General features: G+C 41.5%; 1 protein-coding gene across 2 annotated transcripts in view; it reads left to right on the forward strand.

Annotated features, from left to right (window-relative positions):
• The first annotated feature begins 6,716 nt into the window (after positions 1-6,716).
• TMPRSS7 (transmembrane serine protease 7) overlaps positions 6,717-23,729 on the forward strand; it is a 37,725-nt gene continuing 20,712 nt past the window's right edge. The window contains exons 1-10 of one of the 2 annotated variants that reach the window (XM_087439584.1): positions 6,717-7,039; positions 7,156-7,214; positions 8,876-9,083; positions 12,200-12,330; positions 14,793-14,860; positions 15,973-16,166; positions 17,100-17,138; positions 17,866-18,094; positions 19,420-19,550; positions 21,647-21,759. In XM_087439584.1, the coding sequence (XP_087295710.1) occupies positions 7,167-7,214; positions 8,876-9,083; positions 12,200-12,330; positions 14,793-14,860; positions 15,973-16,166; positions 17,100-17,138; positions 17,866-18,094; positions 19,420-19,550; positions 21,647-21,759 (1,161 nt within the window). In that variant the 5' untranslated portion in view covers positions 6,717-7,039; positions 7,156-7,166. Of the gene's footprint in view, positions 7,215-8,875; positions 9,084-12,199; positions 12,331-14,792; positions 14,861-15,972; positions 16,167-17,099; positions 17,139-17,865; positions 18,095-19,419; positions 19,551-21,646; positions 21,760-23,729 lie in introns of both variants that reach the window. The other variant, XM_087439583.1, reaches the window with a different exon arrangement.

Raw genomic sequence — 23,729 nt, forward strand, 5'->3', positions numbered from 1 at the left:
CTTCGCTGGTTTGCTAAGACACTAAGGCATTTTACTAGTGAGACTGAAGAGTCTGACTCTTGAAAATGGGGATTTGGCAGCTGTGCATATCTGTCAATTGGCACTATCAAGGACTTCTAGTGACATTTAACTTGTGAAAGAAGTGCAAAAATACCATTTAAGATAAAACTCTTTCTGGTCCATTGGAGCAAATTGATGCACTGAATGATTACTTAGCAGAGACATCCACTCATATGCCCTTTATGCTTGACGAGAAAGTGAGAGGATGGCAGCAATACCCTCAATAAGTCAGATACACTTAGCCTGTTGGGGAAAGGCGATAGAATCGTGCTGGAGGCCCCTGCATCCTGATGCTGGTCCGTGAACATTCCCAACCGTACTTCAGAATTCTCAAATGAGATCAATAACTACGTGACAGCCAGGAGACCTCCTGGCAAATAAACACCCATCTCAGATACCCTGGGGTTTCAGGTAAGCCTTAATCAAATAAAGATGCAAATGAATAAAAAATAATTTAGTAGCTAATGCTCCAGAAACCACACACATGTTGTGTGTGTTGGCTAGAATAAAACCTGAAGCTGCAGTTGGTTTGTCATTGAAAAAAAAGGGAAAAAAAGCCCCCGTTTCAGCACTCTGTAACTTCCCTCAATGAGGGGAGGAAATGGAGAGCTACACCACTTTTAGTAGAAAGGATCTAATTCACTTCTGAAATATTTCTCTCTTCCTGGGGGAGTGAAGGGTTTGAGGAGGGTAGGATTTTGTTTTACCACATCACTGATGTTTTTATTTGGATTTTAGCTGTGCTTCCAAACATCTGATCTTTGAGAGAAATGACCAGATATATACTGATGCATTTCACATTTGCCATTTGTAAATTACATGAAGGCTGTCGGGGCCTCTCATTGGGAATGATTTGGGATAATAAGCAGATAGTTGAATAGTATTTATTTCAGATTCCAGAATATACACAAATCCTATGAGGAAGTTGGGATGACAAGGCGCTAAACTTCAAAGTAGCTCGGAGCATCAAACAGCATAACAGAGATGAAGTTGGTGGGGAAGCCAACGCCGCAGAGCAGGGCAGGGCTTGATTCTGCTAAGAAGTGAGATGCTTTCCATGCCCATTTAAGCCGTGGGATACTCATTTTAAAATGACTTAACTGCTCCTATTCCTTCGTTTTCTCTTCCTTTTGTTTTTATTCCTCCTTTTTCTCCAGGCCTCCCTGTGCCAAGGTCATTTTGATTCATCTGTTTAATTTCATCCTAACATAATTGTTCTCATTTTTCATTATTCTGTCATTTCCCCAATCCTATTCTTTCAATCTGATTAATCTGATTTTTAAAGTTGGCTTTAAAAAAATATTTCTTTGTAATCTAATGACCTTTGCGTAATTTCCAAAGTCAATACCTTTTAGTATAACAGGTTCATTCCTTCGTCAAACATCATGCTGATCCAGCTCCTACAAGGAGTCAGATGCTTTGCCAGCTCAATATGTTTATAGCTTTCTGTGAGAGTGCTAGTGACCAGCTTGGGTCAGGCTGGGCCTCTAGGGTCTGTCTGGTTATGGTTGTATGGTAGAATGGCTTCCGGACTAGTTCACCCAAGAGCCCCTTAGCACAACCACACACTTATACTGAATTGAGCACTCCTTATATCAGGAACTTGAAAAGGGAAAGGAGGTCCTTTTAATGGATCCACTGAACCAGAAAGAAAAGAGGCATTAGCTATCTACCCCCTTAATCTTCCATTTCTGGTCTAATGCAGGACAATCTCCTCCAAACATTCTCCCCTTGAAATTGATATGGCTGCCTGTGGATGAAGTACTAATGGCTCCTTCTGGACCATGACTCGGTCATACTGTACCATCCTCCGCTTCCTCACCATAGAGGGACAGGTAGTGAGATGAGTATGGGCAGGGGGTTCGGGACAGCATCTAGAGAATATGGTTAAGTTGCAACCCGCAGCTGCCCCAGACTATGACCAGGCTCTAGACTTCTAGCAGTGCTGTCCATTAGAAGCAAGTTTACTCTGTTGAGAGTGACAGTCCTCCACTCCTGCAGATCTTGCAGGGTGTTATGGGTTTAATTGTGTCCCCCAAAAAGATGTGTTGAAACCCTAACTCCCACTACCTCAGAATGTGACCTTATTTGGAAATAGGGTCATTGCAGTTGTAATCTGTTAACATGAGGTCACACTGGAGTAGGGGGGGTCCTTAATCCAATATGGCTGATGTCCTTATAAGAAGAGAAGAGACACAGAGACACATGAGGAGAAAGTTCCATGTGACAAGGGGGCAGAGCCTGAACTGCTGCAGCTGAAGGCTAAGGAGTGCCAAGGAGAGCCAGCCACCACCAGAAGGCAGGAAGAGGCAAGGAAGTATTCTACTCTTCAAATTTCAGAGGGAGCATGGCCTTGCTGACACCTTGATTTTGGACTTCTAGCCTCCAGAACTGTGAGACAATAAATTTCTGCTGTTTTAATCCCCCAGTTTGTGGTACTTTGTTACGGCAGCCCCAGGAAACGAATACACTGTGTCTGCCAAGAATGAGATGTCCTGACTGCTCTCTATCTTGGCCATTTCTCAGGGTGTGTTTCCGGGGAGCAACCCTGAAGAATGAGGTAATGTCTCTACCTTGGACAACAGGCAGGCTTGCTATAAAAGTGGTAGATTTCCCAAGCTTGACATTCCTCAGCTGTGACGTGAACCCATTGCATTCATCTGAACCATATTGAGTCACCTTCGTGGGACTTACGGGAAAAAAGGAACCCATGCAAACATGCTGATCCTTATGCTGCTTGCCAAGCCATGAATCTCATGTCATCTGCCACCATCCATGTAATAGTAACAGGCTAACTTATTAGCTTGTAACTAAGGTGAAACAAAATCCTAGACCCAACTAACGCCTGAAGAAGCTATCACCCCCAGCCCCCAAGCCTATTACATTGAACAGGCTAATACAACGACCTTGTCTTCAAGGAGCTTGGAGATAGGATACACATATGACAAGGTAAATAACCAAAACGACAACATGAGAGATGCCACATAGTAGCATTTGATGAATTATTATAACACTATTTACCTTTATTGTACCTACCTCAAGTACTGGTAGGTACAATAAAGGTTTTGCATTAGGGGGAAGAAGAGAGTGAGGAGGTGGAAAGGCTTGCAGGAGAGCTGCAAGTAGGGTGTTGAAAATGCTTAGGATTTGAATAATGTAGTGTGGACCTGGGACACAAGCTTTGGAAGAAAGGGCTGTTAATAGCCTCCTCTATGATTCTGTGGCATTTTGTCAGCACCTCTTTGATGGCACTTATTACTTAATGTTGTAATCAGTAGTTTGCATGTCTACCTCCTCTACTGAGAGCTTTTTAAGGGCGGTGATGTATTTTATTCATTTAAAAAATATTTGGCACCTGTCACATAGTAGGCATGCAATACATGTTAAGTCAACAGGTGGATGGGTGAATGAACGGATGACTAAAGATGGAAAATGCAGAGTTTGACAGAGAAGATTCAGTATATGTGACAGGAGGACTCAGAAAGGTAACCTGGTGCCACTTTCGAGGAAGACCTCGAATATCAGGCCAGGGGGACTGAATAAAAGGAGATGGGCTGCCATGGTCAAGGATGGAGGTGACAGTAGAGAGTTACTTTAGGAAGATTTATTTGGTAGTGAGGTGCACATGGGAGGCATGAGGCCAGAGGAGGAAAACAGTTAAGCAGATATTATAATAGTCCAGATCTAGGGGTTTGCTAAGATGCCCCACTATCATTTCATTTTTTAAGAAGATCCATGTGATGTGACAAAAAGGATTAGGATCACGTTCCCTGTGAGTCAGCAGAGAAAGGGAAGCCAGGATCACTGTCGTGTCATTTTATTACAGGACGTTATGGTTGACAGTGTTAAATGGCTGGCTGGCTTCCCAGGCTCCTGTGCAACCTTGTGCTTCCTTAGGATTCACTCCCCTTGTGCAGAAAGCTCAGAGGTGAGTGGGGATCAAATGGCAACTCTGCACGTGGCCATTTATCATAATAGAGAGAAGTGGGTCCTAAGCAGCAAAAATAAACTTATCAGTTGTGGCAGAGCTGGCCTCTCCTCTGGTTAGGCAAGGATGGAAGTGTCACCTCCATTGCTAAGCGCCTTCCGTGACAGGTGCTCAGCCCTTGCTCATCTTAGATGGATGACTTGCTCCTACCTCCAGGCCTTCAGATCCACTGGGCTTACCAGTGGGACAGAAGGTTGAAACATTCAAGATGTTTTTGTGTGCTGAATTGATGTATTGGGTAAGTTAAGTGCTCCCAGCAACCACTGCTGAATCCAATGGAGAGGTGTTTCTCTGTCGATCTAGGTCACTGCACACTATCTGCTTGATTGGCCAGTAGACAGTCACCTGCCCCACTTCCCTCAGCACAGGGGCCTTTGTTCCTGGGAAAGGAATAGAAACATCTTCACTGTCTTTCAAGCTGCTTATGAGGGGAAGCACCAACCTACATCTGGTCATTGTGATTGTCTTTGGTCGTATGTTCTGGGATGGAAGGGGCTCCGTACCAGGGCTTCCATGCCAGTAAAAGCAACAAGGAGATGCTTGCATGCTTGGTCACCAAGATTTTATCTTGCACCCCAGCTTTCTTTGCCATTATCTCTCAAAACCAATGGCTTATCTAGAGTATTTGACTCCCAGAGATGATAATTTTCCCAGCATTTTATCAAGAAAAATTATAAACATACAGTTGAAAGAATTCTATAGCGTAAATGCATACCCACACTGAGATTCTATCATTATTTGTTATACTTGTTATCACATATCTAGGTCTATCTAGAGTGGATCATTTTTAATAGCCCCTTCCTCTATACAATGAAGATATTTTCAGTAATAATCACAAGATAAAATGAATACTAATAGTGCCTAGAAAAAATGCAGTGAAAAATTTTACTCAACTTTGTATACGTAATTATGCTAGTAAAAATAAAATTAAAATAATTATTGCATACAGAATACTACACCAGACAGTTCATGCTCTGTATACCTGTTTTAAAATTTCAATATAAATTAACTCCCAATGGTCACATGGAATAACAGAAATGAAATAGTTGAAGTTCTGTTTCTTCACTTTTACAATCATTGTGCTCTTGTTGGTTACTTTGAATCCTCTGTTTAAATGCAGGAATATATAATTCCACATGGGTTGTGGAGACAAGGATTCTGCCCCAAGTCAGCTCAAATGACCCCAGACTTCTAGAAACTTACTCTTGAAATAAGCGTTTATCACGGAGTCTTCTTGTGTTTGAGACCAACTAGACAAATGGGAGTTCTCCAACGTAACTTCTACATGACAGTCATTATTTATTAAATAGTGAGTAATAAAAATGTGCTCCTTTGAAGCTTACATGTACATTATTAAAACTCAATTGTAATGGTTGCAATTATTTAGAACTTATACCAAAGATTTTTTTTTAGCGAGGAGCATTTTATTACTGACTTTGTTTAGAATTACTGACGAAGGGTGATAATAAAAAAGCAGATTGTAGTTGGTTTTATGATTGTTTTAAATTTCTGTACCTATAGTGCAGACTCCTATGATTTGCTGCACCTTCCCATTCTTGTTGGTATCAAAGAGAAACAGAGGTGGACACTAGTGAAAAGGCTGTAAAGACAGATTTTAATCAGTACTATTGCAATAGAGGAAAGAGACTTTAGGATAGACTTAGGTCAATTACAAACACAGCAAAGCTGGCTGGTGATTTATGGCCACTGAGCAGAGTGAGGGGAGCAGTGGATGGAAAATTACTAACAAGAAACATCAAGGGTAGGGGGATTCTTGCTAAAGGCAGGCCAAGGCTTTATACATCAAGAGTTTGGAATGAGGGGCTTGATCAGATATCAAGGGGAGGGGCTTCTCACTAAACTGACAGCAGGATTCGTACTACAACTGGGCTAGGCAGGCTGAAGACTGGGCCCAAGGATGAGGCATTGATGAAAAGAGGGCTCAGAGGAGCCTGCCTAAAGATTGACTTTCAAGGAGAGTTCACTGCTCAGGGCAGATAGTTTATTTACATTATGTAGAAATGAATAGTTCTAGAAATAAGAGAAGTAATATAGAAAGGATAGGCAGTTAAAGAGGACTTCATTTTCAGATTTCCCAATCTTATAATTATAAAGCCTTTGGCATTATTAGTCATTTCATCAGAGTTGGTAACAAACAACAAAAGCCAGGGAGTGAATGTGTACAACATGACATCATTTGTTGTCCTCCGTCTTACTCACTAATCCTTCACTGCTTTCAGCAGGCTCTTTCTCACTCGCTTTCTTGTGACCTGACCTTGAAGGACCGGAGTGTGTGTCCAGATCAGCAGAGCAGGCTTTCCCCTTTAAAGGAGATTGATCCACTTCCCACTGACGCCCAGCACCCACAGGGCAGCGTGTCCGTGTAAGGTGTGTAAAGTATGAGCAGTCCTAGCCTTTTCCATTCCCCATCTGCTAAGGAACATTCTGCCAATGCCCCTCACGATTACCCTCCTCTTCCCACTCTTGAACCTCATTCAGGTTGACATGGGGAAGAAGGGGAGAGATGGGAACAGGAGATTTACATCAGAAAGGACTCGATTTACTGAGAATTGCAAGAGGAGGGGGAGAAAAAAGGGAAAAAACCCTCCTGGAAAGGGATTTTCAGAGAGTGTAGGGGCAGAGTTGAGAGCAGAATTGGAGACTGAGGCTTCTGGAGTGGGCATGAGATACCAGCAAGAGAAGTGGGGGTGTGGGGATTTCTAAGAAGCGCTGCTGAGGGTTATAAATTAGATCTCTTAATATACTTTAGAAGATGCAGGCAAAAGTTTTAATGACGTAAATACTTTTGGATTGTTGAACTGTGTCCTTGTGAGGCAACCTTGCCTGAGGCTCGGCTCCAAGGGGCCTGACTCATCTTAGAGACACATTAAGAAACCTTCAGTTTGGGGTGCAAAGCTGACTGAGAGGTCCCTTTAACATTCACTATACAGCAATGAGGCAGCTTCAGTTTCTGAACTGGACCCCGTGGAGGTAAGTTGATTCCCTTCCTCTGAAAGCTAGCTTGAATGCGGCCACCAATTCTTCTCGAGCGAGAATGGAAGGGGGTGAAACCTGGCTTTGAGACACCTCTGGATGTTCACACGCAGAAACACGCAAAATGGACAAAGAAAACAGTGATGCTTCACCCACACCTGCTGATGTGAATGTAAGTACAGCGTGGGAAGCCTTCTCTCTTCCTTAACGCCATTTATCGTTGACCCTGGTAGCAAAATGAGGCCATGTTACTTAATAAAAATAAAGGGAGCAATGAGAAAATACTTTATCTTTGCACAGTACTTAATGGATTTCACAAATGTGAGCTTGTTTTAAAGGGCTGCAGTTGGCAATTGAGTTGCAACTGGTTTTCTAAAACTCCAGGGAAATTGTACTGATCTCTGCACAAATTCCATTTTAAAATTTAATCAGTGCTAACTGAGACTGCCTATAATGTGTTCCTGCATTGAAAGACCAACCTTGGCCCTGTCAGTTCTACATGTGCTAGTATTGCTGTGTGTTTTCTCTTTTTACTTCTTTGGGGGAATATTTAAAAGTAGCTTGACATCATAGTCAACTCATCCTACCATAGAATGTTTTTCTCTTTAGAAACACCATCCTCTTTCCTGCAGGACGTCTGGTCTAGTTCAATTTCACCAGGAGGGATAGAAGCTACATTTCACTCCAGGGGTTGACAAGGGTGTTTGGCAAAAAGAATGAGGGAGCCATGAATAATTCAGAATGTACTTGGCCACATATTATCCCATTAATTGGTAGGATTAAAGACTGGAAGATGTGTACTTTGAAGGGCAGAGTCAGGGAGAGTAGGAGAGAATGAGAGAACTCTCACGAGAGCTCAAAAGAGAGATGATTTCTTTGGAGTTGGTGTTCTAGATGGTTGCCTTTAAAAGAATGCGTGGTTAAAAGTTATTTCATCACTGGAGTTTAGTTACCCTGACATGTATAAATCTCTCCTTCAAAGAAGCTAAACTCTCATATACATTATTAAAGAATTCACAGCATCAAATGACAGGGGTAGATGAGAATAAAAACGAGGAAGGGAAACAGGTAAATAATGCATTTTTTCTTCTTGCGCATAACACTTTGCACGTCCATACACTAAAACCAATAATTTTATAATCTAATAGGAGTCCTCTATTTCATTCCTTATTTTTTAATTATTCTTTCATTTGTGATTGAGAAACTGAGTCACTGATCAGTTCAGTGGCCACCTTAAGAGTGCGTACCTGAGAGGCAATGTTGAAACACGCACTTTGACCTCTATCCTACAGCCCTGCACAAACCAGAGCATCGACCTTAACATTTTCTTCCTAATACCTGGTCATGAAGCCATAGTTAGGAAATCAATTTGTTTCTATGAGGAGCTCACTTATATTCTTATTTTCAGTCCCGCCTCAGTCCGGAAGAAATTGGTTGTGGGAGAAAAGCCATATAATACAAACATTGGAAACACACACACATTCCCACAGCTGAGCTGTATCCACACGAATTGACCCACATAGAATCCTAACCTTTTGACCTTCTGGTCCTCTAGTCTACATTCCAAGAAATTAGGCCTCTCCTCTACAGCATCTATTTAGCAGAATTTGAGAGCTGAGGAGAGGACCTGGGAACCACTTCACTAGAGTTCATATAATGTCTGTTTTTTCTGATCTCAATTGTGTGATTCAATGCAAGTGAATTTATTAGGCTTATGTAAATAATTTGACTGACATATTTAGGCCCGTTAACACCAAGATTCTCCTGACTGGGTGGTTCTGTTTAAGCTCTAGACTACTTCTCATTGTTGATGCATCTTTCTTTTTTTTGAAGATATCCAATATCTCAGTTCAGGTGGTCAGCGCCCACGGGAAGCTGCCAGGGAGACGACCACCTCAAAAACCCAACGGCAAAGCCAAGCCCAAGAAACAAGCCAAGAAAAAAGCTCCCTTTTGGAATGTCCAAAATAAAATCATTCTCTTCACAGTATTTTTATTCATCCTAGCAGTCATAGCCTGGACCCTTCTGTGGCTCTACATCAGTGAGTTAAACTCTGGGTTCATTTGGTGTTAGGGCTGGCCCTCTGAGTTCAGCATCTGCAATGCTGGCTCATTCTGCCCCCCGGGTGTTTCTGATAGAATTTTCCTATTTCCCAGACCGATAGCCACTTCGAAGACTGTTGAGGTTTTAAGGAGGAAGAAACCAGAATTGTCTTTCCCATTTCTTCTTTTACCACCTCTGCTTTCTTCCCATAGGAGAGCAGGAGGAGCAGAGATGGGGGATAGGACGAGAAGAGCTAAGGAGGATGCTCAGGTGCTTTTGACTAGTTCAGAAATGTAATGCATTTTAGCTTTAAAAAATGAATGGAATGCTAAGCTGTTTCGTTTCTTCATTCCACCCACTGCCCGTTTCTAGGCAACCTTATATTTCCAGCTGCCTGGCCTTTATTTCACTCATGCGTCTTTCTCTCCTCTGTTTTTATGCTTTTGTCAATCTGATTGATCCTTTTGGACAGGAGTTGTAAGTTGGTTCTTCCTTAGAGAGTACTTACCCATGCAGCTCAGTAACTCTAGCATTTGTTGACTTATGCTGGACTTCCCACTCTACACATCTTAATATATTTGATACAAGATATGTGTACTCTCAAGAATATTAAAGTTTGGTTGGAAAGCAAGATTTATAGGCAAGGAATTAGTGAATATTGTCTTGAACAATTCAGGTCACTTACATATACACAAATTGATCACCTATAATTTGCATGGCACAATATAAGGCATCAGCCATACCGAGATGCATCTCCTACCTTCAAAAAGCTCGCAGATGTATTTTCTCCTTTCAAAAAACTCACACTTCAGTGCTGGAGAGGGACTGTGAGTTGATTTATTTTTTATTTATTTATTTTTTAAAAGATTTCATTTATTTTATTTTTTCCCCCCAAAGCCCCAGTAGATAGTTGTATGTCGTAGCTGCACATCCTTCTAGTTGCTGTATGTGGGACTCGGCCTCAGGATGGACGGAGAAGTGGTACCTCGATGCGCACCCGGGATCCGAGCCCGGGCCACCAGCATTGCAGCGCGCGCACTTAACCACCAAGCCACAGGGCCGGCCTGATTTATTTTTTTGCTTAAGCAGTTACTTTGCAATCACAGAAGACAGGCCTCCAGCCTGCCTAGGGATAGAGTCCAGAGAAGTTTCAGAATTTCATGAACCGGTTCTGAAAATTCATGTGACACGTCTTGGGAGTGGGCTCTGTGACAGGCAAGGGAGAAAAGTGTAGACAAGAAAGAATCTGTCCACAAGGAGCTTATGGACTAGTGGGGAAGTCAAGTCAATGGGCAATTAAGACAAACACAAAAGACACACAACTCCCACCCAGAACAAACCAACTAATTTCCCATCAGTGTCCGCTGGCCCTCAACTGATGCATTTGCGATGCCCTGGCATTTTGTATCAAGTTTTGGAACATCATTGTGTAGAAGTAGTTTGTTGGCTGCGTAAAAATCAGAGAAGGGCATGTCAGGCATATAGACCAGTATGAGCAAAGGGAGATTTCTACGAACAAACGAGAATTGTTCAACAGACAACAGAGGTTAGTTTTGATACATGTGATTTGGGCGTGGAGGGTGGCCTTGAGAAATGAGGAGCATGGACAGCTCATCAGGGAGACTGTGCAGGGTTCTGTGTATTGGGCTGAACGGAAGAGTTAGGTAAATGTAATCTGGTTCAAGACTAAATTGATCTCCCTTGCATTGTTGGGATCCTGACTCTTGAGTACTTACTGATGAGAGAAGGATGTGCGAACTTCTAGATAGAAGTTATAGTTTTCATTCAAATTTTAGAGTCTGCAATGAAAAAAAATCTAAGAAGCACTTCCCTGGTAAAATCAGAAACAAAACAACCCTTGTTGTATAGGAGAGGCCTAACGAGGCAAGGTGATCTGTCCAAGGTCATATAACTTGAAAGAGCAAATCTAGGAAAGGAGCTCAGGCCTGGCCCTTACCCTGCCCCCTCCCCCGCCCTCCACAGCCTCACTGCACTGCTTGGGGCTCACGTGACCCTGGTTAGGTCATAGGAGGGAGGCTGCTTTCCTTCACTCAGCCATCACTTATTTAGCATTTCCAGGTGCTGGGCATTGTGCTAAGAGAGAACATTCTTTCCCTCTTTTCCTCTATCCTCTTTCCTCTCTGCCTTCCTTCCTACAACCATTTATTTAGCTTCAAAACAGTCAGGCACTTGCTACGCTATGTTAGGGGCTGAGGGATAAAAAGAAGTTACTGTTTGTCTAAAAGGACAGACACGCAGACAGAAGTTATAACATGACGGGGCATGTGTCACAGGAAAGAAATGTACCACGGCCATGGGAGCCATAGGGGTGGTGGCACATAGCCGTGAGACCTTGGTAACAAAAAGGAAAGGGTGAAAGGATAGTCCCTCATCGCCCCCAAGCTATTCTCAGGTGCCCTAAGGCAACTCAGACATGGCAATGTGTTTGCTCAATTTTGTCAGTGGTTTCTGGGCAAGCCTGACGGCCAACCCCAATCCCATGGTCCTCACTGGGGGGAGTATTTGAGCAAGATTGACCTGACACTGGGCCAAGGACCTCACTCTGTGGCTCGACGGAAGGATGAATTCTCCCTGCACTGCACAGAGCAGAGGACTGGTCTGGCACCCTGGGCATCAGTCTCACAAGTCAGACAGGGGATGAGCGCCCAGACGTTCAGTGAGGGTCAGCTGGGGGGCCCTGCCCTCTTCTCCCACTGTGCTCACGTCACCTCAGAGCTCCATGGTATACTTTTCTGACCTCCTTACCTTCCACAGACTCTGGATCCATGAAAATTGTATATGCTCTTTTTGGCCCCTTAGCAACTCTAGGACATGTATAAAGTCAAAGAGGTATATCTTCTACCTTTTAATCTTGTTCTTAAGTATTTGCCAGAAGCTACTAGAAAGAATAGAGTATTCAAAGGGATATGGTGATTTACTGCTGATGGAAGAGATATTATTAACAACATTCAGAGTTCCACAAGCTGTGACCAGTAAAATACGTAGCTGCTTGAAATAAAATCATTTTAGGATCCCGATACTGATATAGATGTGCGTGCCTCACTGCCACATAGAAGGGAAAGCCTCCTCACGACCTTCTCTCCTGTCTCACAGGTAAGACGGAAGGCAAAGATGCTTTCTACTTTGTGGGGATGTTCTGCATCACCAACATCGAGTTTCTCCCTGAATACCGACAGAAGGAGTCCCAGGAATTTCTGTCAGTGGCACGGACTGTGCAGCAAGTGGTGAGTGGTGGGGGGGCTTGAGAGGCTGGAGAAGGGAGGTGTGGGGGTGAGGGGATGGGGATGGAGGGGTCACAAGTGTCCCAGGTGACCAGGGTGGACAAAGGAAGCAGTCAGAGGGAAACGTGGGATTCAGCTCATCTTGGCTGTCAGATAGAATTGCTTATTTGATAGAATTACTTATTTATTGTTTTCTGTCAAAAAGTAAAAGAAATGGCCCTCTGAGCTCCAGTTTTTCTCATCTATAAAATAAAGGAATTGGATCAGGTGATCTTGAAAATGCCTTCCAGTACTGAAGTGACATGCATTCTGATTAGTTCTGTGATCCATACACATTTACTTCAACCTCGATGCCCTGGCATCTCTTCACTTTTTAGAAAAACTTTGTCATAATATAACTAATATGTATTTATTGTAAAAATTTATAAAATTCAGAAAAGTATAAAAAAGAACATTAAAATCTTCTTTAATGTCATCTTCAGAGATTGAGCCCTTTTTATTCTGGACCACATTGACATAGGAGATGGGTAATACTGGAGTATTAGTAGATATTCAGTTTTATGATCCGATTTTTTCCTCTTAACCTTAGGTTGCATCCTATGCAAGTAAAGAGTCTTTAAAAATCACACGTTTTAATAGCTACAAAGTCAGCAAATCCCTTTTTATTGGATAGTTAAGTTGTTTCCAAGTTTTGCACCTACAGATAATGCTATAACAACACTGCCACATGCACTGTGTATATCTCTGATTACTTCCTTAGGTGATTTCCTGAAAGTATCACTGGTCAAATAGAAAAATATCTATTCATGGCTCTTGTTACATATTACCAACTTGAAAGTGTCTGCCAGTTTGTAATCTGCACAGTAACAGAGACGGTGGCCCACCCAGTGGTGACTCTGCAGCAGTGACAGGCACACTGCAGTGTAGGAGGAAGGGTTGTGAGAGAAGGCAAGCAAAGACAATAGTGGGCATAGTGGCTCTTATTTATTGAAGGCCTTCTAGTATCTTCTAGTATCCAGTACACTGGGTACATTGCTAAAGCCTTTACCTTTAATATATATCAATTATTCCTCAATTCAGCCCAAAGATGTAGGCATTTTTTTTTAGTCTCCTTCCCACATTTCCTAATCCCAGGCAGTACTCCTCATCCCCCACCCAAAGCCATTTCTCTAGTGCTGGAGGGGACCTTAAAAAATAATATTTCTCTTTTGGTTTAAGGATGGAGCATGAATTCTTAAGAATGGCAGGCAAGCACTTTTCTAAATCCGTCCCTGATCTTCCCAGTCTCATTTCTTACCACTTTCTCCCAACAGAAACCTTGTGATCTAAGCCAGTCATTCTTTGTATTATGAACAATCGTTGCATTGACATGTCTTGGGGCCCTTTCTAGTGCTAGTCTCTCTGGCCTAAAGCCTTCTGTCCAGTCTCTACCGAGTGAAATTCTACCCCATCACTCATGACCCACCCAAAAGGTGTCTTTCTCTGTGAAATCCTCCCTGACACCCTCCGCCACCCCTCCTGCAGAGCCGATGCTAACTTCGTGTAGAACCTTGTTCATATAGTTAGTGTTGCACTCAACACATTTTATTATAGTTATTTAACATCCCACTCAAAGAGGTAGGCATTTTGATTACCACTTTACAGATTAAAAAAAAAAAAAAGAAAAATACAATGGAGGCTCAGCAGGTCTTGGTAACATGTTCTGTGTTGCATAGCGAATTTAAACTCCATAGCTCATATTTTTTTTCACTATGCTGTATTATTTCTAAGGTTTTTTTTCTCCTGGGCAATAGGTAGGTGATTTTGCTATTGTTAGGGAAGGGAAGTACAGGAGGAGAAGATTTGACAGAGGAGAGGCAGAAGAGAGTCGGTTTGGTTTTAGAAATGCAAAGTGAGGGCAAAGAAGGTAAAGTGATTGAAACAGCTCTTTTCTGAGATCCAGTTATGGAGTTTTAAAGGGGCTGGGTGCTTCCCTGGAAACTGGAGAGTTCTGAAGGGGGATAGTCAACACAGCTGTGGGCACCACCCGCCCCCTAGTGGTGAATACAGGAATGTGTCCTTAAGAATATAAATTCTCCACGCTGTGCGTTGATAGAAAAGAGGTTGGGTCAAATACTTTGAAAATTTGCTTAAAGGAGTTTGATTTTTTAATTGTGAAGAAAATTAACCTTTGGAGTAGGCAGAATACAGAAATTACGCTTGGTTAGAGTGTACAAAGACAGCAATAAATGAATGAAGATAACTGATTATTCTTCACAGATAGCAGAATGAAAGTAAACAACCAAAGACTGCTAGAAGAAGTAAGAATTTATTTGATTTCAGGGAATAATGTCTGGGTTTGGAGATAGAGGCCTTTAGTTTGAGCCTTGTTTTTCTCCTTGCTGGCCGTCAGAGCCTGGACCTACAGCATGTTGAGAGGAAGGCAAATTTGAAAGGCTTCAGACACCTTGGGTCTTCTTTTTCAGGTAAACCTGGTTTACACAACATCTACCTTCTCCAAATTTTACAAGCAGTCTGTTGTTGCAGATGTAAGGTAATGTATGTCCCTTGCTCTGAGATGTCTGCATTCGTTCACTGCTGTAAAGTCCTTTCAAGACTGTGGAAGCTGAGATAGCACCATTCTCGAGTAACTTCTTGGGGCTGGTTGTGGGTTAATACACTTTTAGCACAACAGTGACCCAACTCTTTGCCCTGCCGTCATGCTGAGTTTTTCTCTTAATGTACAAAGCCTGCTGTCTCCCCCTAGCTGGGATCCTGGCCCCCTGGATTAATGCCCCTGGGCAAAATGGTCATTCACATGGCTGCTATATTGAGTGGGGGCAAAAATAAAACACAGATCTGTATTTCTCAAAACATGTTCAGTGAAAAAACAGTCACTAGAATTGTTCTGAGAAAAAAGGATCCCATGGTTAAATAATTTTTAGGAAAAATTGTGTGCTATGTACTGCATTCACTTTCTCCCACCCCCAATATATCTGCAGAGATTCTCAATCCACTTTGGCACCTTAAAGGCACGGAGAAGTCTTGGAGTATAGCAATTTGTTTACTTTCCTTCACCTTCCATTTCCCAAGTTATTTACTATAGAACACTATCTTATGTTTCGCTCACAAAATGTGACAATATTTGTGTAGTTAGGAGCTCCTGCTCCAGGGTCAGACTGAAAACCAAATTGGGCTCGATTCCTGGATTTTCTACTTACTAACTGTGTGATTTTGAGTCGTAGTTGGCCTGAATTTCCTCGTATATAAGATGGAATGATAATAGGAACTTTCTCATAAGATTAAATGTGATAAACCAGATTTAGCACTGTGTTTGGACATGGTAAGGTCTCAGAAATTATAAGTGTTATTTGTAATAGCAGTGAATACTGATTGATATCCATAGAAACAGTATATTCTCCATGGAGATGTAACTATATGCTAACAGTTCTAGATTTGAACCCAACACAAGAATACACATACCATGATGCTTTCCCTTTCCAGTCCCCATAATAGGAGCCAATGACTTCCTAAAGAAGGAAATTACATTCTGTTGAAGGATGTGCTCACTGGCCTTACTTTGAATCTATCAGTTGGGTCACTGGCTCCCTACGAAAGTCTGCTTCTTAAGAGGTATACCTGAATGTCTTTCTTTTTTCACCATAGCAGTAATAACAAAGGTGGCCTCCTTATCCACTTTTGGATTGTGTTTGTCATGCCACATGCCAAGGGCCATATCTTCTGTGAGGACTGTGTGGCCGCCATCTTGAAGGACTCCATCCAGACGAGCATCATAAACCGGACCTCTGTGGGGAGCTTGCAGGGTCTGGCTGTGGACATGGACTCTGTGGTCCTAAATGGTGATTGTTGGGTAATTCTCCTTTAAACATTCCTTCCTGCAACACTCCTGATACTGCCATTATCGTAGTCAATATTGTAATGAGGTATTCTCTTCCACAATCGCAGTGGAAAGGATTAACTGAAGACATTGGAGCTACACTGGTAAAGGAAATTGCTAAAGGTTATATACAATGATTGGACAATAGAATTGGGGTCAAAATATACATGAAATTGAATTTATTAAAGTATACCCCTCCCTATATTTAATTTGGCTTCCTATATCTTCAAACTAAGGCTTCAAGTCCTGGAGAAGGAAGAGTTTTGCTGAGGTTTATTTCGTCTCTTGCCTTGTCCAGACAGAACTGCATCTATATTATATAGTGCTGCCCAATGCTCCAAAACGGCCTGCCCCATAGTCCTGTCAAAATGCAAATTCTATCATTTGTCTTGACAGTGAAATGGTTTAACTATTATGTAACCCAAAGTTAGTGCAACTTTCTGTTTTGATTTAAATTATATATTTGGCAGGCATGTAGTAGGTGGCTGATAAGTATTTGTAAATGAACAAATGAAAAGTCTATAGTGGAAAATTCTGCACCACATGTACTGTTTCAGAACTAATTATTATCATATTTGTTTGGTTGGTTTTTTCACCTTTGAAAAATGTTTAAAATTTCTTACTATGTATGATTTCAAGCCTCCAAAAGAAAAGAGAATAATATAATGAACTCTCATATACCCTTTACTCAGCTTCAACAACTATCAACTCATGGCCGTCCTAGTTGATCTCCAAATACCTAAACCACCTCCTCTACCCTCACTGGATTATTTTAAAGCAAATCCCAGAAGTGTTGGATTGCTTTTACAGGACTGAAAATAATTTTTACTAAGCAAAATTCTCAAACGAAATGGGGGGACTGACAGTCTCTTTTCTATGTGTTTTTTCAACGCAGCTGGGCTTCGGTCAGACTACTCTTCAACCATAGGCTCTGGTAAATTACATCATGTGGTTTCTTCCCTCTCTCCCCTCACCTCCAAATCAGTATCCTTTTTGGCTATAGTTTTCCCTTTCAAATGATGGTATTTGTTAGTGTTCTTTGCAATGCAAGTGACAGAAATACACTCAAACTGGCTTAAGCACAAAAGAAACTTGATTGGCTCATGTAACTGGGACATACATGGAGTGTTCTGGCTTCAGCCATGTTGAGTTGGGTCCAGTTCTAAAATAAAATATCTTCAGGACTCTGCATCTCTGCTTTTCTCTGCTGAGGCTTCATCAACTGTGTTCTTCCAACGTGATGGCATAAATGGCCACCAGCAGATCCAAGCTTATAATTTGTCAGTTTAGCAAACATGGTGGAAAAAAACCCACACATATTTCTTGATAGTTCCTGCAAAGTCCTGGGGCTGAGTCTCATAGTCTCAGATTGTCTGACATGCCCACTCCCGAACTAGCTCCTTTGACTCTGATTGGCGGTCTGGGTCATGTGCCCACCTCTGGACCTAGGGGCGAGTTTAACCCCAACCAAACCATATAGACAGGGTAGGGATAGTTTCTCAAAGTAAAATCTAGGTGCTGTTACCAGAAGAGAGGGGAGTGGGCTCGAGGCTGGCAAAGACAACAGATGTCCTTCACGTGACCTCTTTTGCTCTTTACTCTTCTATAAAGATTTTTAGACAAGTCACTCCTAAAACTGAGCAATACTGCTGTCTCCACAGACAAACGCTGTTCTCAGTATTTCTATGCAGATCACCCTTCTCTCCGCTACCCTCTGGAGATTTCTGCAACCTCAGGGCAGCTGATGTGCCACTTCAAGCTGGTGGCCATAGTGGGCTATCTGATTCGTCTCTCCATCGAGTCCATTGAGATCGAAGCCGACAACTGTGTCACCGACTCCCTGACCATTTACGACGCCCTCTTGCCAATCCGGAGCACCATCTTGTATAGGTATTAGGCAGGCACTCTGGTTGGCGAGTGAAAAGATTTTTTACAACATCTCTGTTTTGCAGTATCTGGGTTCCCCTTGGATTTTTTTTAACCATTTTTGTGTACACTCATGAGGTCAAAGACTGAGCCCGTGCCCTATTGAGTACCCCCTGTATTAGCCAGAGCCCATCAGACACAATGTTTGCTTTTCACTTGTAGCATAGAAGAGTCAAAATCAGCACAGCAGGAACTTCAGCCAGTATTTCTGAAATATAACAGATTTTTTGTTTAATTTTACTTACATTCCAATCACAAGGAAGTCTATTGTTTCAATAGAGTATGAGAATAAATATTCTATCTTGATTGCATAGCATTAGTAAAACAATCAAAACTTTTTTCCTTATTATAAAAATAACACAATGTTCATTGTGGAAAATAAGATCATTCGGAGAAAACAATATCAGTTATTTCACAATCCCATCACCCAGAACAAATGTCCATTATATTTTTGCATAAATCCTTTCATTCATATATATGTAATTACACACATAAACACATATACGTGCCCTAATGTTTTTTTACGTCTGAGTAGACATCTTTTTATGGGTGCTTAATATTTTGATAACCTAAGAATGACAGGCTTTAGTCAGAATTTACTATTTGTTACTCACTGTGGTAAAAAGGAGCATTAATTATCTTATTATTTTTAATAGTGTTTCTGTATGTATGTAACAGTACTTTATGTATGTATGCATTACTTATATTTTGGTGATGAACGTGCATGTTAAAAATTCAAACAGTGTATAAGGATATGCAGTGAAGAGTAAGTTTGTCACTGGCTTCCATTCCTCAATCATTGTTATTGGTTTCTTTTCATTCTTCCAGGAATACTTAGTTACCATCTCATTTAATTGTTATCACAATGCTATGAAGAGGATACTATTACTATTACTACCATTTCATAGTAGGGAAACTGGCATTATGAAGATTTAGTTGATTGCCCAGAGTCTTTCAGCCAGTTAAGAGATGGAGCTGAGTTTTGAACACAGTGTTCTTAGCACAGAGCCCATGACCTTAGCCATTAAATACCCTGCCCTCAAGGAGGGTCCAGTGATGGCCATCCAGGAGAATTCTTCAGTAGTTACTGGACAAAAATTTCTGTACCTGTATCAACTCCCCTCCATCTGTCATGCCCTGTGGCCACTAGTTGATGAAGACCTGGCTGACAAAGTCTGCTCACAAGAACTGTGTGGATGGCCCAGGAATGTGTGAAATTAGTGCTGGATGGAGGCTCACTTCTCAGTAACCTATCATTCACGTACTTTTGCTTTGTTATCTGGTTTCAGAATTTGTGAACCCACACGAACATTAATGTCGTTTGTTTCTACAAATAATCTCATGTTGGTGACGTTTAAGTCTCCTCAGATACGCAGGCTGTCAGGAATCCGGGCATATTTCGAGGTCATTCCAGAACAAAGTAAGTCTTCCCCAATTGAAAAAAAGCCACCCTTAGAAATATTTGTTATGATACTCCAGTCTGATCTCTCCCGAGGCTGTGCTGTAATACTGGTTGCATTAGTCAAGGATCCTGACTCAGGGTCCACTCAGAAGACAGAGATCATATTATTTTAACAGACAGAGTTTAGTGTAAAGAACTGGTAACTCAGTATAAACGTGTTAACTAGGTAACTCCAAAGGCAAAAAGAAAACTGTAAGGTAACACGGATGTAACACGTGTAGGAAGCAACTACCGTCCCTAGGTCTGGGGGACCAAAGGGAAGCAGTTGGTATAATTACAATCTAGAGCGTGAAGGAGGGGGCTTATGGAATGAAACTCAGACCTCTGAAGTGGGGTTGCTGCTCAGCTGGTGCTGGTGTCTCTGAGTGCAGAGGCAGGTAGGTATTCACGGACTTGGGACCCAGGCCTTTGAGGAGGGGGTGCCAGACAGCTGAGGCTGATATCTTTGAGGGAGATGCACTCAAGCGGAAGCTGGGGAAACTGCTAACAGAATTCAGCTCTGCTACGGAAGGAGGTGCAGCTTTGGGGGTGAAGAAGCTTTGCTAGCGTGACGCTCCCAGGAAGAGGAAACAAACAGGAAGTCCCCTTCTTCCTCCTCCAGCCTTCCAGTCTCCCTTTAGCGCCCCCTATTGGCAGAGCCTATCAGGAAGCCAGGTGGTGTAGGAGAGCAGTGGTTTGCAGTCCCAGACCCAGCACCGCAGAATAGAAAAGGGTGGGTCTGGCGCTGAGAGATAACAGCTTAGTAACTAGCACACTAGACTGTCTTTCGTGAATTCTGATTAATAGTAATGCATGTGAATGCCATCATGGAAAGTACCTGTGAAGTAAAACCCAGAGGATTTCATGGGTTTTTCTAGGTCAGACAGTGAGAAAAAAGCGACCTCCCTTTCGTTCTTCTTTTTGACTTGGATTGATGAAGTAAAACAAAACAAAACAAAATAAAAAGAGGCTTCACTGAAACTCTAGTCTTTTTGAAATATTTGTTGTCTTATAACCGATCTCACAGACCATGTATTGGTAAATTCTTTACTAGCATCAACTCAGCCAAAGGGATCAAAATGAGAGATGGGGGTGAGACGGGAAGAGGATTTGGCTGAAGTAGATGGTGATAGCTTTGGGTCATCAACATTTTAGGGCAGTGGCTTATTTTGATAGATTTTCTCCTTCAAATTATTATAAAACCAAATGTAAAATTGATTTATTGAACAAAATTGAACTAGCTATTTGAGATGTTGTTGGGTTGAAAATTATCTCTAACTCCAAAGGTTAAAAATACGATTATTTCAGAAATGTTGCAGTGGAATTTGTCAACAAATATTTATTGAACATCTATTATATGCCAGGAATGATTCTAGGTGTCAAGGAAATAGCAATAAACAAAACAGACAAAAACCGATACTCTCAAAGAACGTACATTCTAGCAGAAAGATGACCATATCAATAAGAGACATTTAAAGATTTTTTTATTTATTCATTTTTTCCCCCCAAAGCCCCAGCAGATAGTTGTATGTCATAGGTTCGCATCCTTCTAGTTGCTGTACGTGGGACTCGGCCTCGGGTTGGACGGAGAAGTGGTGCCTTGGGGCGTGCCCGGGATCTGAACCCCGGGCCGCCAGCATCAGAACGCGCGCACTTAACCGCTAAGCCACAGAGCCAGCCCAATAAGAGACATTTAGATTGTCTTATTTAAACAGAACAACTCCTTACGTCAACTAAGTGTATATTTCTTGTTGAAGAAATATACGCTCATTTGAACAAATAAACTCAGAAGCTTTAAAAAATATATTTAAACTATGTTTATAAAGAAATTAATAGCGTCCTATAGATCTGTAGTCAAAATATATGATTTGAAAGCAAGATAGAATTTGAAGAAGTAGTTTAGCTATACGTCTGTAGGGTACTATTGCTTTTTAAAAATATTAGTTTAAGTTTCAAGAAATGTATAAGTTTGTTGATCAAGGAAGTGCATGTTTGTAGTCAAAGAAATGTGTGCAGTGTCTTTCCCATAATCTCACAACAGGGAATCATTGTGTGTTACTGGATATTTTTTTCAGAGTGTGAAAACACAGTGTTGGTCAAAGAACGCACTGGCTTTGAAGGGAAGATTTCAAGTCCATATTACCCAAGCTACTATCCTCCAAAATGCAAGTGTACCTGGAAATTTCAGGTAGCCTAGTTTTACCACTACCTTAGAAAAATGTTGTTATCCTATTTTTAGTAGCAATTTATTTTTGAATTTAATTACCTTTATTTTTTTAATTACAAAAAGAATATTAGTTAATTTTATAATATTTAAACCTTATTGAAATATATTACCTAGGACATGGAGTTTCCTTGTAATTTCAACCTTCTGCCCACCAATTAATCGCTCTTTGCAGACATAGGCTTATTTTTTCAATTTATTATTTTGTTTGTTTGTATTAAAAAATGCAAAGAAATTGTTACGGGATCAAGCAATTTATTATTTTATTATGGTAGAGCTTATTTGTCAATTTTTAATTACTTTATCATCAGCATTATAACAGGAATAATAAAGAAACAATAAATTGGATTAGGCAATATATATTTCAGTGTATAAGCAAACCAGAGTGTAAATTTATGTGAAATATATACATCTCCCTCTGGTGCTAGACGGGGGGTTCCTGCTTTCCTGTAATAAAAATCTTAGTCTGTAAACTATTTTTCTTTCGCCAACTGTAGGTAGGACCATGTGGAGGGCGATAGGGCAAGATGTCACCTTTGCTCTTTCAGCATACACATCTCACAGTATCACGTGGCACAGCAATGAGATGTAGCCGCAGCTGTATATAGTTTGTATTCATTCAACATGTTATGATTGAATGCCTGCTACGTGTCAGGCAGATTTCTAGACCCTGGGATCCATGAAACGCGTACAAATCAGCTCTGCTCTCGTGGAACTTACCAGACAGCAGAGGGAGACGGGTGACAAACAAATAAACAAGTAAAACATATGTGGTATGTTACTTGGTGGTACAATGCTATGGAGAAGGATAGAGCAGGGAACGGGGCTCTGTAGCTGAGTGGGTGGGAGACGTGAAGGGTAGGGCATCAAGGATTTGTTATTTTCAATGGGGTGGTCAGGGAAAGCTCACCAACAAGGGGACATTTGCACAGAAACCTGCAAGAGATGAGGGAACTAACCTGTGCATACCTAGGATGAGGATGTGGCAGGCAAAGAGAACAGCTGAGGCAAAGGACCTGAGCAGGAGTGCGCTGGCTGCATATACGATTTGTGCACAGTCATAAATATTTTTAATAATTTTATTATGCCCAAATCTGCACTTGGTGTCAATGTCCTGATGGGATGCATCCTAAATTACTTTTTACCATGATCACAAACATTTCCAAAATAATTACAACATAAGGGTGCTGGACTCTTGCTCACTGCTAGATTCTTAATGCCTCCGGGCAGCAGAATCTCAGATCTCCGGTGACTGTGGAGTCTGAGGGGTGGGGAGAGGGGTGGGGAAGAGGAGATGAGAGGGGTTGGAGAGAGAAGAGGGAAAGACATCAAATCTCTGTCTCTTCAGTCTCTCCAAAATGCAGATTTGTCTTCCTTATGCTCTCCAGCCCCATTCCCAAAAGCTCTGTCAAATGTTTGTAATTCCTTTGAGATAAAATAAATGTTGATTCCACGATAGCCCATAAGACATGAAATGAACATTGCTGTGATTACGTTTTAGTCAGGGTGTAAATAAGATTTTCAACTCACTTTCTGTGTCACTAGGGGTTGAGGGTTAGAAATGCTAAATAAAAAGAAATCTTTATAAGGAAAAAAGCACGCCACTGGGGAGAGTGGGGAATGGGCAGGGGGACACGGGAAGCACTGGGGATAGACTTGGTGGATGACACCATTTCCCAGAGGTCAAGCTTGGTCCTCCTCAGTGTGCAGATCAAATAAAGCTGTTCTTTCCGGGAAGGCTTTGAGTAGTCACCTATAGTTGTATGAGAGCATGTTTCTGTGAATCGAAATCATGTAAAAAATAACTTTTCATCTGTAAAATAGCTTTGAATTTGTTAAAAATGACTAAGACCTAGATGATTTAAGTAACAAAAATGTTGACTCAAGCTGTGATAAAACCTTTCTGACACAAGAATTGATTTCTATCACCCTCA

The sequence above is a fragment of the Ceratotherium simum genome, chromosome 15 (assembly GCF_057802395.1).
Source record: "Ceratotherium simum simum isolate JZ-2026a chromosome 15, ASM5780239v1, whole genome shotgun sequence".
Classification (NCBI taxonomy): Eukaryota; Metazoa; Chordata; class Mammalia; order Perissodactyla; family Rhinocerotidae; genus Ceratotherium; species Ceratotherium simum.